General features: G+C 39.1%; 1 protein-coding gene across 2 annotated transcripts in view; it reads left to right on the forward strand.

The window, feature by feature from the left end:
- Positions 1 to 17,426, forward strand: part of KCNH1 (potassium voltage-gated channel subfamily H member 1) — a 179,516-nt gene that overhangs the window by 17,607 nt on the left and 144,483 nt on the right. For both annotated transcript variants that reach the window (XM_082755628.1, XM_082755629.1), the window contains exons 4-5: positions 6,306 to 6,434; positions 14,878 to 14,996. In XM_082755628.1, the coding sequence (XP_082611754.1) occupies positions 6,306 to 6,434; positions 14,878 to 14,996 (248 nt within the window). The remainder of the gene's footprint in view (positions 1 to 6,305; positions 6,435 to 14,877; positions 14,997 to 17,426) is intronic.

Raw genomic sequence — 17,426 nt, forward strand, 5'->3', positions numbered from 1 at the left:
TGCACCCTTTGATACTCTTAGATGTCAAAGTATGATAAATAAGCCCAAAATAGTGATTTGGCAGATTCTGCTTGCATTTACCTTTGTAACCAGTGCTTTTACATAGGTAGAAAAACAAGTTAAAAAGGAACAACTCAACACATTCCAATTTATAGAGAGCAAAATTCACTTTGGGGGTGGTAGATCTTTGATTGCCCACTGCTAGGGAGAGTTTCTCATAACTGGTATTGATTTAAACCATTTAATAATTTATATTTGTGTGTGCTGTGCTTCTCGTGTCTGCAGATGGATACTTTTGGTATATACATTGATAAACTAAATGTTTGCATAGGACTAGAAACAGGAATAAAGGAGCCAGCATACACTGTCATGTAACCTCCTGAGCCTGCCACTGAAATCTAGCTCCGTATTTTTCAAAAGTTATACATGTCTGCATCCTTTTGTGAAATCCATCTGCATGAGTTCACTTACCCTCAGGAAGGTTAAACCAAAGTATTCTGGATTCATTAAAATTATAATTTCCATTGACCTTGATGACTTCAAATGTGCTGGCAAGCAAGACCTGCTGTCATCTCCTCCATGGTCAGTACAGTGAGACTTTCCAAGATTACTCCTTAAATATTTTATCTGAAGTAAATGGAAAGAAGATTTTCAGGCTTCCCTGTGTCTTACCCTTTCATATACACACTTTCTGGTTTTGATTTCCCTGAAGAACAGGTAAATCATATCAACACAGTGGCAGTAGGGTGTGTGGTGAACCTTTTTATACGGTGTTGTTCCAGTGTTGTAGGATAACTCTGTGCATAGCAATTCCACCTTTGGGGGCTGAAATTGATTTTCTTTATCTTAGCATGTAAAGGTCTGACCTTTAGAAGCATTAGCTGTCGGTACATAGCAACACCAGGTACGGAGCCATGAAGGCAATATCTTTTAAAGTGATGGAAATGTATTGTAACGTCTGCTGTTATTGGCGCAGCGTGGTGAGCTCTCACATACTGAGCTGGCTTGTTCTCACTCAGCGCACACCCTCTGCTGAAAGGTAAAGTCTATAGGAAGACTTTTGCTTTTTGTCTTGTATGGTCAGATGCCTGAGACTCCTCTGTGTTTCTAGTTAAAAAACTATGTGGATATAGTGGCTTGCCAAACTCTTCCAAATCAGTTTGTGTGTTAATTTGGTGTAGGACAAACTATTTGGTCTGTGGTGGTAGACAGAAACAATCTCACAGTGACCTGGGCATAAGTGAAACTCCAAAAAGGGTGACTGTACTGGTCAGCTGTGCTGTTTACATAACTGAAGTCCTGCTGTCTGCATCGCTGCACGTAGTAATTGCTGCAGACACAGCGAGTCCTTCTAGCTTTTTCATTGCCATACTGCTTGACTGTTCATGTTCAGGGCAATAGCTGTCTGATGACCACTTGATTGAAACATGAAGTAATACAGAAGTTGTACTGCTTTGGGGAGATTTACCCCATTCAGTGAGGAGGGTGAAGACATCAGCTGAATAGTCAAACGTGTTTTTTTTTTATTCTGTGTATAAATTTCATTCTACTTTGTGGAAAGAAAAACTGCTAATTGCAGTTTTATTTAAACAATGTGCTTTTTGTAGTTATGAAAAACAGGTGGTAAATTGACCTGTTTGGTTAAACGGTTCAAGGTATGGGGCAGAGCATGTTTAGATGGTGATTTTGATTTTCATTATAGACTATTTTGGTTTGAGAGGAGGGAAAACTGAAGGGGTGGGGAGGTTATCAGTATGCTCAGGGGGAGAAGTAGGAATACACCTTTAATGCTTCATTCACTTCCATGCATTGAATTTCTGAAGGACCTCAGCCAAAGTCAAATCACATGTTGAATGCTGGTGTTCCTGGCAGGGGGGGGGGGAATATATCACTGGTGAAATACACAGGGCTGGAAAAGAAGAGAAGGAAGAGACTTTAGTACTTGTGTTACAGATGGGAAATGATAAGGTGTGGAGATATTTACTGTATGTTGGTCTGGAGAAGATTTGGGACCTGAATTATGTCTTGTAAAATTGTCTTGCCTTTAAGGCATCACCCTAAGTCCTGTGCTGAAGCCAGTGAAGACCATTATGAGCTGCATCTGTTAATTCTCTAATTATCTAGATAATATGGGTACTGCAAAAGAGGCTGGTGATACAGGTCACTGTCAGGAGTTTGTTGTAGATTTTAACCTCTTAGTATTTGTTCTCACTGCTTCTCCACCAGCTTTGAGCGTTATTCCTTTCCTAGCAGGATTGGTCCAACGCCATCAGAAAAACTCTGGATTCTTTCACTGTTGCTTCCAAATCTAACGGAAGCCAATGTGGCTTAGGAGTGTTTACCTCTTTGTTTGTGCATTGGCATTATCATTGAACTTCACCAGTGAGAGACTTTGCCAGAACTGAACACAAAATGTAAATGAAAGTAGATGTATTGTTGGAGACGCTGGTAAACAGTCTCTGAGTGGCTGTACATCAAGGCACGCTGGAGGCATAAGGGGAAGTTGCTCTTGTTTTGCTACGAGAGCTCTGAAACACATTCTGCAGTTTCTCTTACTGCCTGAATAGCCCATGGACTGAATCTGAAAATCACATTTTTCATTAGAATAGCCTGGTTTGTGCCTCTTGCCAGCAGTGATTGTCTGGCTGAGCAAGGACATCCGCTTTGACACCAAGAGTATGAGGGCTGCCTGTAGGAGGTTGAAATTCTAGTTTCCGACCTGATTTATAACTGGTTTATACTTCAAGCTTTCCTGTTTAATAGTTAAATAAACTGTTTAATGTTTAAAAAAGTAAAATTCTTTTGATAATTAAACCAGTATGCAGGGAAAGAGCTGAGCACAGCCACATACTGGCTAAGCCTCTCGGTGCGTTCCCACAGTTCGGATCCCAGTTCCACGATGAATGAAGTCCTGGTTGCAGAGTACTGCAGAAAGCCCACGTAGCTCAGCCCTGCGAGCACTCACCTTGTGAATTTGTTTTTGTATCCACTTGTCTTCTGTTCCCAAAGGAGACTGACAAGATGGTGATGAACATACTGCAGGGAGAAGTTCCGCTTAGTGTTGGGGGAGGTAGATAGGATGGCTGGGCAGAATTTTCCATCTACCTATCTCTGCTGTTGCTCTGCTACTATGTAGAGCTCAAACTGCAAGATGATTTACACAGGTCCTGTGTACCGGCTTGGTTTGATACTCTTACCTGCAACACAGCCTGTACATGGCACTCTGACACTCTGCAAACAATAAGGTTTCCCAGATAATGACAGTTATCAAAAACTTCTAGTTAGCAAGGATATCTGCATCTTTCTCATTGCCAGTGGGCAGATTGTGAAGATATACACTTGGTTCTAGATAAAAGAGTTGTGTTTTTTCCTTTTTTATAGAAATAATGCAGCACGGGAGTGGGAGTTGAAGGAGTCAGAAGGTGAGAACCCTGCTTCTGTAAGCCCCCTGCCCTGAAGCAGCCTCCTACAGGTTGTCAGGAGAAGTCTTTCCTTTTGCTGCATTCAGGACATGGGAAGAGTCATGCAGCAATGTATCATATCATAATCACAAAGAGGAAATAACGGCATGCATCTGACAAATAGCCAGAATAAGAGGATGAATTGCATCTTTTCTGTTCCTGTGATGTGCACAGCATCTTCAAAAGCAGGGTAGTAATTTATATAGCTGTGAGAAGCAGAGATGCAGCTGAGTGTGGAATCTGGCCTCAGAGCTATAGGCTTAATATACAAGTAGCCTGTAGCAGAATGGCTGTTGCTTGAAGTAAGAAAACAATACAAAGTGTTTTTGGGAATGGAAAAAATCCCTAATCAAAAAAGTGAGAGCATGTAGGCTGTTGACAGAGATTCTGACTGATTAAAAAAGTTGCAGTGCTAATGAAGGTTGTTGAAGTGGGTAAAATAAAAAGTAATTGGTCACCAAGGTGTCAGAGTAAAACCAGCGTACAGATTTGATCGGCCTCGCAAGAGTTCACATACGCAATTGGGAAGAACAAGTAGGCAAGAAGAGATGGAGACGGGCAATTTTAGGAGATTGTGAGAAAGGGGAGTGTAAAGGGCATTGCTGCCTTGAAAATTACTGTTGGCTGCTTTGCAGCAGTGTCTTCTAAGCTCATTAACAAGTTAGTGATGATTTTGCTGGCACAGTTACTCTTTTGAATCTTTTCTTTCATTTAGCATTTTTGTTTAATTATATTTTATTGGAAGGGCTTGTTCAGGAATGCTGGCTCTTAAAAACAAACAAACAAAATGCACACACACACCAGTATTGATCCCTGAATACTTCTTGTTGTGCAGGCATGCTCCAGAAATGTCCATCGGTGATTCCATTTGGATTTCTCTGCTCTTTGAGTGGAGGGCTCCTTGCATCAAATACCCTGCTGTTCATAGAGGTGGCTGTACATATGGCATGGAAACACAGCCAGGCTTTGAAATTGCCTGTGCTATACAGGCACAGTGGGGAATCAAGCTTAATTTATGGAAGTTTTCCATGGGTCTTGGAGATGCCTTGGCTTTCTGTGTCCAGAAAAGATTGCTAAGTACAGAGGCTGGGAAACAGCCAGGTGAGGCACTGGTAGCAACATGCTCTGTTATATTAACGTAGGTGAAAAATGCTGCCTTTGCTCGCTTTGCTGAAGAGTAAGTTGTGAAATACCTGAGGTTTCCTGGTGATCCTTTGACAGTAAGAACACAAGTGGCCCTAGTAATAAATAACTACTGCATGAAGTACACCCTGTTAAATGTACTCACGTTAAAATATCGAGTAATTCAAGTGAAAGAGAATCTGGTCTCTAGCCTAGATGAGGGCCCTGTGGTCAGGACAGAAAAGAAATAATCTTCTGAGATCACCCTTTATGAAATAGTCTGTCCTGCACAAGTGGCAAAAAATTAGATGTAGTGCTGTTTGTTCTGGTTTTCCCAGATGGTCAAAGCCTGCTGATTTTTACAGCTGGTATTGGCTCCTTGTATGTGGATCCTTCTGTCAAGTGTAGTTCAGAAGGGAAACTTGAGAGAAATGTTGCTCACAGCGAGCAAGCCTGAATCCTCTCTTTGGCTCTTACATCTCAGGTTCACAAAAGCAACGAAGAATATTTTCTTTGCGGTCACTGAGGGTATAGGGACAGTCTGAAAATTCATGTACAATTAGCCATCTTTTTAACACCAGAGTTAGGATTACACAGAAAAACTGGTGCCTTCAAGAAGCCCATGTTATGATATGGGGGAGGATAAAAGGGGAAACAACTGTTTGTTTTTTTTTTTTTTCTTTTTTTTTTTTTTTCTGATGCCTTCAACCTTGTTACACTGAAGTGTTACCAACACTGCTGTAGTGACTCCTGTGGAATGGGAGTGGTAGACACAGTCTTGATAAATGGAACTTCATTGCCATCACTGTTGCCTTTCCAGCAGTCTCAGCAGAACAGCTAGAAATGTAGAAAGGCAGGGCTGACTGACAGCTTCTCTCCTCAAGGTGATCTGTGTGGACAGATATCAAGGAAAATTGACAGCAGCATCTGAAGGATCATTATCTGGGAGCATCTTTTTCTGTGATGTGCAGGCTCTAATCTCTCAAGCCGTTTTCACTAGGAGTTTTCCTACTGAAGTAATTAAAAAAGTACGGTTATGTGCAGTACATCTTACTCCTGTCCATGGTCTGGTGCTGATGGCTTATTCTCTCCTGAATTTGGTGGAGTCCTGCTTCACACTAAGAGTGATTGTGAACACGCTCAGGAGAAAGTCAAAGTCAGCTTGCAAAGAATATCCCTTGCATGGGAGGATTTGCAGACAAGGCCAGAGCTGACATAGTTTCTAGGGTATGGTGCTCCCTGCTTGCAGAGAAGACTAAAATCAACCAAAACGGTCATGTTCCTGAGTTGCGACTCTGTTATGGTCATGGTCTAGGCATTGGTGGCCTCTCTGCAACAGTTGCATAGAACTACCAAGACTGCTGTGTGCACGCTTGTGTATGTGTAGGTATATGATAGGGAAACTTTCCTATCAGATCTCAAAGTATGTTATAAGTTCACATATGGGCTTTGTAGATGAAACCCAGAAGTAGTAAGTGATTCCTGAAGATTAAAAAGCTAATCAGAAGTAGAGCACAGAATTTAACTAATGCTTGTCAGCTGCTTTGTTGTTTTTCCTAGTAGGTGTTTGCAAAAAAAACTAACCAACCAACCAACAAAAAAAAAAACCCAAAATATTTAAGTAACATTTATAGAAGGCTGATTTGGATGTATACAAATCTAAACTAGCACACTTACTGTTCTGCCTACCATTGACCAACTTCTTGATATGTTTGTTTCCAGGAACACCTGTCTGGTTCTTTGTGAAAATTGCTCCAATCCGAAATGAGCAGGATAAAGTGGTTTTATTTCTTTGCACTTTCAATGACATAACGGCTTTCAAGCAGCCAATTGAAGATGATTCATGTAAAGGTTTGTCTTTTTCACAATTATATATTTATGCTGCTTCTGTTCGTTTGCCCTGGTATTGAAAGAGATGAAGTCCTTTAAATACCAAAGCCAAAGGATTAGATGTTAAAATAACTTGTCATTATGCCAATATGGACTGCATATGTGCGAAGAATGGCTGCAGGTTTCCTAAAGGGATTGGCTCCGGCCTGCACGAGAACGGGTCATTGCTAATGAAACCCCCAAGTGCTGCAGGAAGCAGAGTTTACTTAGCAAATAGGTGCTGCTCTTCCGTTTAAACTCATTATTAATCCCCAGGTCAGCACAGTCTTCAAGCACAGTGTTGCTTAACAGTCTCTTTGATCTCAGAGGGAATTGAAGGGTATTGGCCCTGTACAAACTGAGTATGACACTTTATGCAGAAATGGAGATATTAACCCTATCTGAGTCTAACCACTATCTGAATTATTTCATTCTGCCTGTCTTGACATGAATTAGCATTCTTATGGGATTCTTATATTAAAGTTCAGGACTAGTGTCCTTTTACATCTGTGAAAAGATTACTGTAGTCTTAAATTGAATCAGGTTCAAGCTGTCAGGTTGAGTGAAGTAGCGCTGCTGTGTTTTGCTGTTAACCCTTTACTGAGTTACACCCTAGAAGCCTGGAAGCAAACTCAGCTGTGAGAGAGGCATAAACTTGCACTCACGTTCAGATCCTGTCAAAAACAGACCTTTTGTACCCACATGGAGAATTACAGAGACTTGCGTCCTCTGGGGGGGAATAGGACGTAAGTTCTCCTGTTGTTTGCATTTTTGTAGTATTTAATAATATTTGTCGTATTAAATTAAACAGGAAACTTACTGTGAAGGTGAACTGATTTACATTTATTCTCAAAATATTAGTCTTTAAAAATGCAGTTTCTCGAAGTGGAAACACCTGTTACTATGAAAAAGGAAGTACAACCTTGACAAACATACCTTCTTCCAAGTTAAGTTTTTTTTTTTTTTTTTTTTTTTCTCCTTTTGAATACTATTTGTTTCGGTTTTCAGTGCTTTAATAAAATGAAAAAAAATGAGTCTTCTTGGAAAGGTTGGGTCTACAATATTTTTCCCCTGACTAGTTGTCTTCACTGAATCCTGATGAGGACTGACATCATAGATAAATCAGCATGATGCAGTAAAGCTGTCTCTCATTTATTTGGTGGGAGTGAAGGCCTTTGCTTGAGGTAGTCAGTTGATAAGCAGGGCATTCAGGGGTGGCAGCTTTGCCTTTTCTCTTTGGTTTTGCAGAAGATCCTTACTGTAGTAGTGACCTGTGCTCTTTTGAGAAGTTTGTCCACTTTCAGTACAGGAAACACTGCAACCTCTTTTTGGTTTCAAGAGAAGTATATTGAAAGAAGAATTTATTTATTTATTTTTTATCTCCTGTGTTGGATCTTGAGATCACACTATTCTTGCAGTGATCATAGTATTATTGGCAGGTCCATATCTAAAATAACATAATGACTAAGCTGAAGTACAAATGCACTAACTTGCAGAGGTGCTAAGCAAAATTTCTTCACGTGGCCCATGAAAACTTGCTAAATTACTACTGAAAGTTGCGGACAGAGCAGAAGAACTGGACATATTATTTAGTGGCCACTTACTGACAGCTCTGTACTCCCTCCCCGAGCACTACAACTCTATGTATGGAAGAGTTTGTGTACTAAATAACTGTTCCAAATGTCGTTTCCAAATCTCCTAAAATTACTGAAGTTGCACCAGTTTCATGCCAGTAGAGTTCTCTGTTGCTGTATATGCAAATCAAATGTGATACAAATGAAATCACACATTCTTTTCTAATCCTTAATTTATCCTGTGTCTTTCTCTCTTCTATAAATTACTTCCTATAGGCTAGCTTTGCAATTTTGTTGTGTGCTCTTATTAAGTGATATTATGCCAGTCACTTGATGGCTAGATGAGCAATTCCTTGTAAAGTAAAAACTAATTTGCCAAACAGAATGTTACATGCATGACCATGTCTTTAATATCAGATCTCATTGTGCAACTGGATACTGTGAGGGTAGGAAAAGCAGGTGTGGAGTGTTAGACAATTGATTGTCTCCAATGCGTTCTGGGACTCATGGAGGGGAAGAATATTTTTGGAAGTTCCAAAAGAGGTAAAATTATATTAGCTGTTTCTTAAAATCACTGCTTTTACAGACCTGAGCTTTGCAGAGGACACATTCTTTGCACCATATACAACGTCACGTTGGAGGATTGTAGCATATATTTGAAGGACAGCATTTTTTGTAGGAACATCCCTAACATTCTGGAAACAAATGAGCTCCCAGTCTGAAACTTAACACTGAATTTACATATTTATTGTTTTTAATTTAAACTGAAAACTGATTACTAAACCAATTATTTTTCCTTTTTCACTTTCAATCAGCTTTTATCAACTACTCCCCTTTTAGTGTGTTTATACATGAGATCAGTCTCGTGTATTTGACCAGTTAATATATAATAGGATGCTTCCAAATGCAGAAATTTTGTTAACGCTGGTTATTTGTGTAGTTGCTGAGTGGCACAGTGTGAAGTATTTGAGTTCTTCAAAATTAATGCCTATATGTCTATGCAGAAAAAAACATTATCCAGTACAAGAACATGGTTCGTTTAAAGAACAGCTAATCTGTCAGGCTGAGCCTGCTTAGCTGCACTATATCTCAGTTTTCTATCACTTGCTGGCAATTTTAAGCATGACTATTCATCTACAAATGATGCAGTCACTCCTGAAGTGCAAAGTATTAAACCATAATGAAAGGTGATTGACTTGTACACAAAAATTAATAGTAATTTTTTATCCAAAGCTGATTCAGAGAAAGATAGAAGGTCCTAGTACCATTTATCATTCTAAATCCTTTTTTTTTTTTTTTTAAATTAATAGTTTCAGAGATTGAAATAGATGAAACAATATTTCTAAAGTCAAGCAAAAAGTAGGTACTAATTGTGTTGTTTCAGATAATTTAGTAGATATTTATTTTATGACTGCTATGGAAGTTAAGTAAATTTGCTTTTAAGTGCAGATGCTTTAAAAATAGTATGTTCTAAATAAAACAACTTAAAAACAGTATGTCAGTGATGTTGATGATATAATTTTTTTAAACAGCCTCTTTCCATTTTTCCCTGTATACTTTCTCCTTTAAAAAGAAAACACAAATTGGGAAGAAATAAGTAGGTGAAACTAGCCTTGAAGAAGTAGGCAAAATCAAGTGATATCATAGCTAAATTTGTCTTGGGAAGTGATAGGTCACCATCTTAGCTGAATTTTAGAGTATATGCTATATTCTGGAATTACAGTCTGTCTGTATGTGTCATTTTTGATTTGAGATCCAACACACCAAGTATGAGACATTTGAGAATAGTGTATAAAGCAGAATGCATCACTTTATGAAAACAATAACTTCTGCAAACAAATAAAGCCTGCATGCAGTCTGAGCAGCTAGTAGGAAACAGGTTTTGCACATGTGAATATGATGAGAACATAATGAGATGCATCTATGCTGCTTTATAAAAGTTTGGGAATTGTGCTTTGGATTATATCTATATATATTGTATTTTTTAAAAAAAGGTACTGTCAAGTTCAACATCACTGAATCACATGAGAGAATGGTTGTTAGCCTCATAGCTGTTTTAACCTCCTGTGCTTTGTAGCAATCATCAGTTATCTCCTCTGCTGAAGCTTTATTTCATTTTGCAGCTAAGCTCCCCTTTGCATCACAAGCAGGGCTGCACAAAAAATAGTATTTTGATTGCCTCCTTCATCTCAATTCAGGGAAAACTCCAGCCTAATGTTTCATTTTTTTTTCTTTTCTTCTTGTTTCTCTATTTTTTGTTTTTAATTTTTTTTGTTCTGTTTTTAAAGATGTATTTATATGAGCAGAGCCAGTATTTGAAATATTTTGATTGTTATACTTTACTTTCATCTAGATTAATTGGTTTCTTAAAAAGGAAGCAAATGAAAGGGAAGCAGTGAGTATATTAAAAACTTCAGTATGCTTTTCCAGTCCAGATGGAAAAATAACACAGTTTTAAGTTATGAAGTTTCAAAGGAAAGGAGCATTAGGACTGCAGAGAGGCATGATGGATGTAAGCAGGGACCTTTGATATGCCAGAAAGCAATGGTGGTACCAGTGGAAGTGATAACTGCTGGAATGCTGATTTGCTTGCATTTACACATTTCTATGTGAACAACAGATGTGGCCAAAGTTACTTTTTCTCTAGCAGTCATGTCTTTCTGGTCTCACTCTAGGGATGGTTTAACAGTCATGAATCAGCAACATGGTAACAAGGATTCTGTAACTGCCATGGTGCTTAATGTTTAAATTTGTGAGTCATTATTATCAAATAGAGGATATTTATAGGCAACAAATGATTACCTAAAATAAATAATAAATGTTGCTGTGGATTGAGTATCAACAGATCATACTCATCTCAAAATGCAGAAAATTGGTTTATTTGGCTTGAACAGATTGTTAATGAAGTGAGATATTGATGTGTAAAATATCCCAAAGGTGTATTCCGATGCCATGATTCCCCATGAAACAAAGTTAAAGGGACAGCTTTTATCCCTGTTGCAAGCATGTTGTTGACTTGTGTGTTTTCAGGAGCAGTTTTTAGTTACATTTTTACTATGAAATAGTGGAAGACTTGAAAGAGCATCACAGAATGCAGGACAGCTGAAGTTAGTGCTGGAATCTTGAAGGCTCTTCATCCTTTTGAAGCTGGAGACATGAGTGCCATCTGATTGCTTTGCAGAAAACATCATGCAGGGACAGAAGTGGAAAAGGAGACCAATAATTATAAAAAATGTGTTAGAATCAAAGACATGAAGAAGCACAGGCAATGCAAAACCATGGGGCTGGCATCCAGCTTTTATGTTTTGTTCCTGAATTCCAGGCTGTCTTCTCTGAAGCTATGTGAGCTCTTGCCTGTTTGTGGAATATATATACCTATATAAGAATCCCACAGAGTCATTGGATTTCAGTTTAATTTCTATTTTATCAATTTCCAGAGGAAGAGAATGGAAGAGAATGGATGTAGGGATCTTGCAACTAACTGATTATGTTGAAAGAGAACTTGTAATCCATATCATCTAGTCCTCTAGTCTTAGCAGGACTAACATCAATATGTTTCTACACCGTTGTGGAACCTATTTTCTTTATTTCTCTAATCAGCCCTGTAACACTAAGAAAATAATATTTACGTTCTCTTTTGTGGCTCAATTCCAGTATTTGACCTGTGTTCACTGAAGCAGTCTTCACAGCTGTGGGTTGCTTCACTTCTTGCTGTAGGTTGTGTCTGCCTTTAGCATCCTGAAGGACAAATTGTAATACATGCAGTACATACTATTGTCTTTTCAAGTAGTGTTAGAGAAGTTATCCTTCTGTAGGATTAGTGCTGACTTTCCATCTCCTTTCCATTTTTTCCCCTATGTCACAATGTGTAGATGCAATATAATTATGCTTCAGAGTTCCCACAATTTTTTCTTCCTTTCATTGAAAAAAAGAAAAAAAAAAAAAAAAAGAGGAAAAAAAGAAAAGGCAATACAAGAAGGAGAATGTCCCGTCCTAAAGATGAGATTCATACACCTGGGATACAGACAGGGTGACTCAGTTTTACACATTTCATCATACAATGTCATGTGCTACTTCATGCTGGGTTCCTGTGTGCTCACCCAGCGTGTGGGAGAACACAGGTATGTATTCCAAGCCTCTTGAATTCAGGTCAGCAGTGGTTCAGAAAAAGCTAAAAAGCCCTGCCTGTTGACAAAGTCTCTTGCTTGTACAGTTGCATCATTTTCAGGTCAGAGTTTGGTGTATGAGGTAAGAGCTAGCATGTTTGTAGAACAGCTCATTTGCATACCATTTAGGCACCCACGGATGAGAAATTTGCAGCATGAAGCACAGGGTAGGTGCTTACAGGAGGTGCTGAGACAGAGGAACAAGTTAAGCTCTGCCACTCTGCCTTTTAAACAGAGATTGAAGAAGATTGGGTAGAGTACATGACGGTGCTCAGCGTTCATAGCCACAAACCATGTCCACAGAGATGCCTGGCAGTGTTATTGTGCAAGATAACACAGGCGAGGTGCTTCTCCTCCCTCTCTGTATTTACGCCGAAATAGCCTGGTTATTAGACATCCCGCTGACGGGAAGAAAATCGACACTCAAAGTCTGCCCTCTGTTTTTGAATCAAATTTTGCATCCTTGAGCAGAATGGCTTATCAGTCTGTTTTGGGTTGGTAAAAGGGGCTATTTTAGTTGGGATTCAAGCTATCATGTGCCTGGATGGGGAGGCAAACAGCTCCCAAAGGAAGCTTCAGCTCCATCCCGGGGGCTGGCGCTGGCTAGCAGCGGGGCCTCGCTTCAGAACCACGGACAGTGCCCGGCCAGAGCGGGGCATGCCCGGGGATGGGGCTCGGGTGCTCCTCTCCCGGCCTGGAGCACGGCTCTCCTCCTCGTATCCCCTACACCAGCCCCTCCTGGGCCTCATCAGTCCACATTTACAGCAATGAAAGCCTCCCTGTGCTGCTGGTCTTCTGTCTTGGTTCTGCAAAACAGGAGGGAAACATTGCGGTGGTTGCATGGAAGTTTGGTGAAAGCCAAAGTTTTGGGGCAATGTAAGTTGCTGTATATGGCTTTGGCTTCACAAAGGCTGTTCTGGTTACGTCACCTGAAGATCATCCCGCCCGATCCATTCCTTTAACCTCTGCCACCTTTAATGAGAACATGGTAAGGCATTCATGCTTCAGCCTATCAGCGGTGGTTGGATTTCTTCACGTATTATGAAGAATACTGTTTATAAGTCTATATTACATAGAAAGAAATAAAATCTACCACCTTCTATGGAAATGTATGTGAAATTAAAGTGCTTTGGCTCAGGTTTACAACAGATACAGACTGACCTCAGTTGAGGTTCTGCCATGTTGATTTGTTTCTTTGAGAAATACTGCTTCACAGTAGCTAATCTTATATGGGTTTACCAGGAAAACTTGGCTTACTGGGTAGAAATCACACAATCTTCTTGTTGCTGAATATTGCCAAAAAGAGTGGGCTAATTTTATTCAACTTGGCTATTAAATTACTCGTGCCAGACTTCCTTTAAAATATGCTTTAAGATCTAAGAAAATGTTCAGTTGTGTTCTTGATTTTTAGAGAGGTATGATTGAAATTATTCTTCCTTTTAATAAATGCATTGTGTGGAATATGTTTAAAGGAGAAAATGCTAACTTCTCTTTTCAGGTATGGTTTGGAAGACCTTATTCAATAGCCAGTTCAGGCAATTTGTTAATTTTTTGTGTTCACCTCTCAAATTACCAAATATGCTTCTGCAACCTCCATCACAGATGTCAAGCAAGGATACGTTCAATGTACTGGATGGTATTTTAACCGCCCATGTTCCTTTACTTGTCGTGGACCATTGCAGGCTAAACTCCAGACTGGTCTTTAAAAACAGTCACTGCTAATAGTATTGTATCTTTTGGTGATGAAATTATAATGTAGAGATAACTTTTTCCAGAAGCAGGATCTCATTAAGAACTGAGTCTGCAAAGTGCTGAACATCCTCAGTTGGAGTAGGAGGTGAGACTGCTCAACAGTTCCCAGGTGGTGCTAGCATTTTTCAAGATTGGGACCAAATGCACTGATATTTTCCTTTCAGACTACCAAAAATATTCAGACATATACTCTGCCTGACTCTTTTTGTTATGCCAAAGCACTACACGTAAAGGTTATAGTTGAAACTAGTTCATGTGACTGTCATTCAAGCCTTCTGCTTTGAAGGGTATTTGAAATGACTGTGAAAGTATTCTGAATTAAAATTCACCATTTGAATTCTCTGCAAGAACTTGCTAAATGTTTTATTAGAGTTTGAGAAAATCTATTTGTGTATTTTCCCCTTTTGTTTACAGAGGATAAAATTAATGATTTTGTTTGTTTCACTTTGTCTGCTCTGCTTTTTATAATGTTATGTATTTTGCTTTGCTTTTGCCAGAACTACGCTCAGTACATCTGAGGCCAGATTCACTTCTGTTACAGGCAGCTGTAATTTTCATTGTGCCTGATTCTATTCCTACATCTTTATTAGTCTGGAGAGTCTTCTGCAGGGTTGTGAGATCCAAATCTGGCCATTGAATTTAATAGAAGATTATTGTGAAGTGGACATTTATCCTTACAAAAGAGGCAGTTTGTGTAACAGCACTCGTGTAGAGCCATTGAATACAAAGTCACTGCAGTCATTGTGGGTTTTATTACTTTACCATCCTGCCACCTTTTTTGTGTCTTGCTTTTACCTGATACATGGTTAAATTATACTCCCTTGTGGTCAATACTAACACAGATTTTTTTTAAAGATAAACTTTATGTGATACACTTCCAGAATTTTTTTTTTTTTTTTTTGTAACGTGTATAATCTTGCATGTTTTTTTGAGGTTGGGGAAAGTTTGCTCGCTTGACCCGTGCCCTCACTAGCAGCCGAGGAGTGCTTCAGCAGCTTGCTCCAAGCGTGCAGAAAGGAGAGAACGTTCACAAGCATTCACGACTTGCTGAGGTAATGCTTCCTTTTCACAAGAAACAGCAAAGAAAGGTGCTTAGATTTTGTGGGTATGCTGTCTCCGCATGAGCTGAACACACCCTCTTGCCCTGGGATTCTGAAGCCTGGTGGCAGGCACAAGAGCTCAGCAGCATGTCATGTGCTGTGAAATGTCTGCTGTGACGGTGGAATGGAAACTGGTGTTTAGAAGAGACTTAATGAAACCTAACTGCTGTTTTGGCTTCTGTATCTCAACAAAGCCTTACAATGGCATTATTATTAAAATAATACATTTTCTTTATTTTCCTTTCTTCTGAAGATCTCAGTGCTAGTAGGATCTTGAACTATTTGCTTGTTTAAAATTGAGGTGAGAAAAACTAAGACTAGCACAGAAATAAATTCTGGAGAATCATTGACACAGTTGTTCTCTGCATTCATATATGTATAATTCTCTTTTAGTAGGATGCCAACGTGCTTTACAAATTGGTTAAAAGTGTTTAAGGTACTGCTTTTGTGGGCAGAACAGCTATAAGGTGACACAAGCAATACTGCAGACAACAGAAAAATGAAATTTTGTAGTTCAAGTAGACTCTGGAAGTTTTGTGAAAAGCTATAGGCAGAAAAGAGGCTTCTTGATTGAAGTACCAGGGTTTTAGGGCTTTCGCCACGAGGGGGAGAGACTGTCCTGAATTTCCTGTAGTTGTTTCTAGGACCAGTAGCAGGGTCTTCCTGGTGTAAAAAAAAGAAGATTGGGGAAAGTCTTGTTGTGGTGTTAATGACAGTATGACCAATACAACATGGCACTCCTGTATCACCTATTGCTGTCAATGCCATGACAGCAGCTGTGATTCTTGACCATAATTCTTAGTCTTTCTTTGTAGCTGGAGATGAAAGCCACTGACGGGCTCCATGAGTCTACATATAGTCAGTACTCCTTAAGTTTGTCTTGTGTATGATTTGGTTTCTATGCAAAACAGACAGCTCCTGCTCAAGCCTGCATTATTATCACACTGTAACCATGAAATTCCCACGGACAGGAGCTTACCCTTTCTGTATTTAATACAGATGCACTCCAGAGTGGAAAACTGATTTCTGTTGTGAGCATTTTTGCAGAAAATAGCTTAGATTGTGCTAGCACAGGGGAGGGGCAGACATTCACATGGGCACTATGCTGTAGGAATACCATGTGATTATCACATTTCCACCCTTAGATTGTTCTAGTGTACTAGAATTTGGGACATTCTCCCTCATAATCTAACTCCAGATTTAGCAGCAAATAATCCTTCTTTCTCTTTAGATGTTTGCCCTTGAATTTTAGTTCATGCTAAAATTTAGGCAGTAGAATATATATAAGGCAGAGAATCTGAGGTTATTCTGTTTGGCTCTTTGAATCTCAGTCCGGAGCTCAAACATCTTGCTGGCTGATATGTTAAACAAGACTTCGCAAGTATTCTAACTGGCACAGTCAGTGGATTCATTACAAATAATAAAGGGCAAGTGTATGGTTTACATGTCTGAAATGAGTTTCTGTAATTGCTGACTGAATATTGCAGTTGTTATTTTAAAAAGAACATTAGCCCCAGCTGTGATGTTAGGCACCTTGTAGTATATCTTCTGTAATTCCACTAAAGTCAATAGAATGGCACTAGAGAAAAGCAGAGTGCAGATAATCACACAGACAAGCACACTTTTCTTCCTGAGAAGACAAGGGTTGGCAGGCTTCTTATTCTACAAAGCTCTCCCCATAATATTGAACATGGGATCTCTAACTGTTCCCCATTGTATTTTCAAATCTCTTATTTTTTTCCTTCATTTCTGCAGTGGCTTATTTTAAAATTTTAAGCACAAATGAGTGTGCATCCTATTTCTTTTATCTATTTACTACGGCATTTCACATACATCTTCCCTTTGCTTGGAAAATTTATTGGAAAATTATTAGTGTTAATCCATTATTACTTATATTTTTGAAGAGCTGAGGAGCCAGTTGTGTCCTAGAAGCTGAATGGGGCAAGGTGTTGTACAAACACAAAACACAAGCCTGCCATGAAGGATTACAATTTATGTTACTGTTTATGATAAATTAGTTTTAAAAAGGGATTATTGAAAAACACCTTTGTTTTATCCACAGGCCATGGATAATACAAGCAGTGACTGTTAAGCTTCAGTCACTGTTTTTTGGCAGGGTGTGTAGATTTGTCTAGCATGATTTGCCTATTAGCAATCATGTAAAAAACTGCATAAATTTATTATGCAATTACTGCAGGGGTGTTAGGTATCTCCGAGAGTCCATTTTGCAATGAGAATACAAAGTAGTTAATATGTTTTTGTGACTTTATTACTAAGGAACTAATTGTAGGAACCAATGTTTCCTGGTCATTGTAGAGTGTGTGTGTCCTCTGCATCCATGGTATTAGCTGATGTATTCTGTACACTTACCAGGAAGCTCTG

The sequence above is a fragment of the Aythya marila genome (genome assembly GCF_965140915.1).
Source record: "Aythya marila genome assembly, chromosome: 3".
Lineage (NCBI taxonomy): Eukaryota > Metazoa > Chordata > Aves > Anseriformes > Anatidae > Aythya > Aythya marila.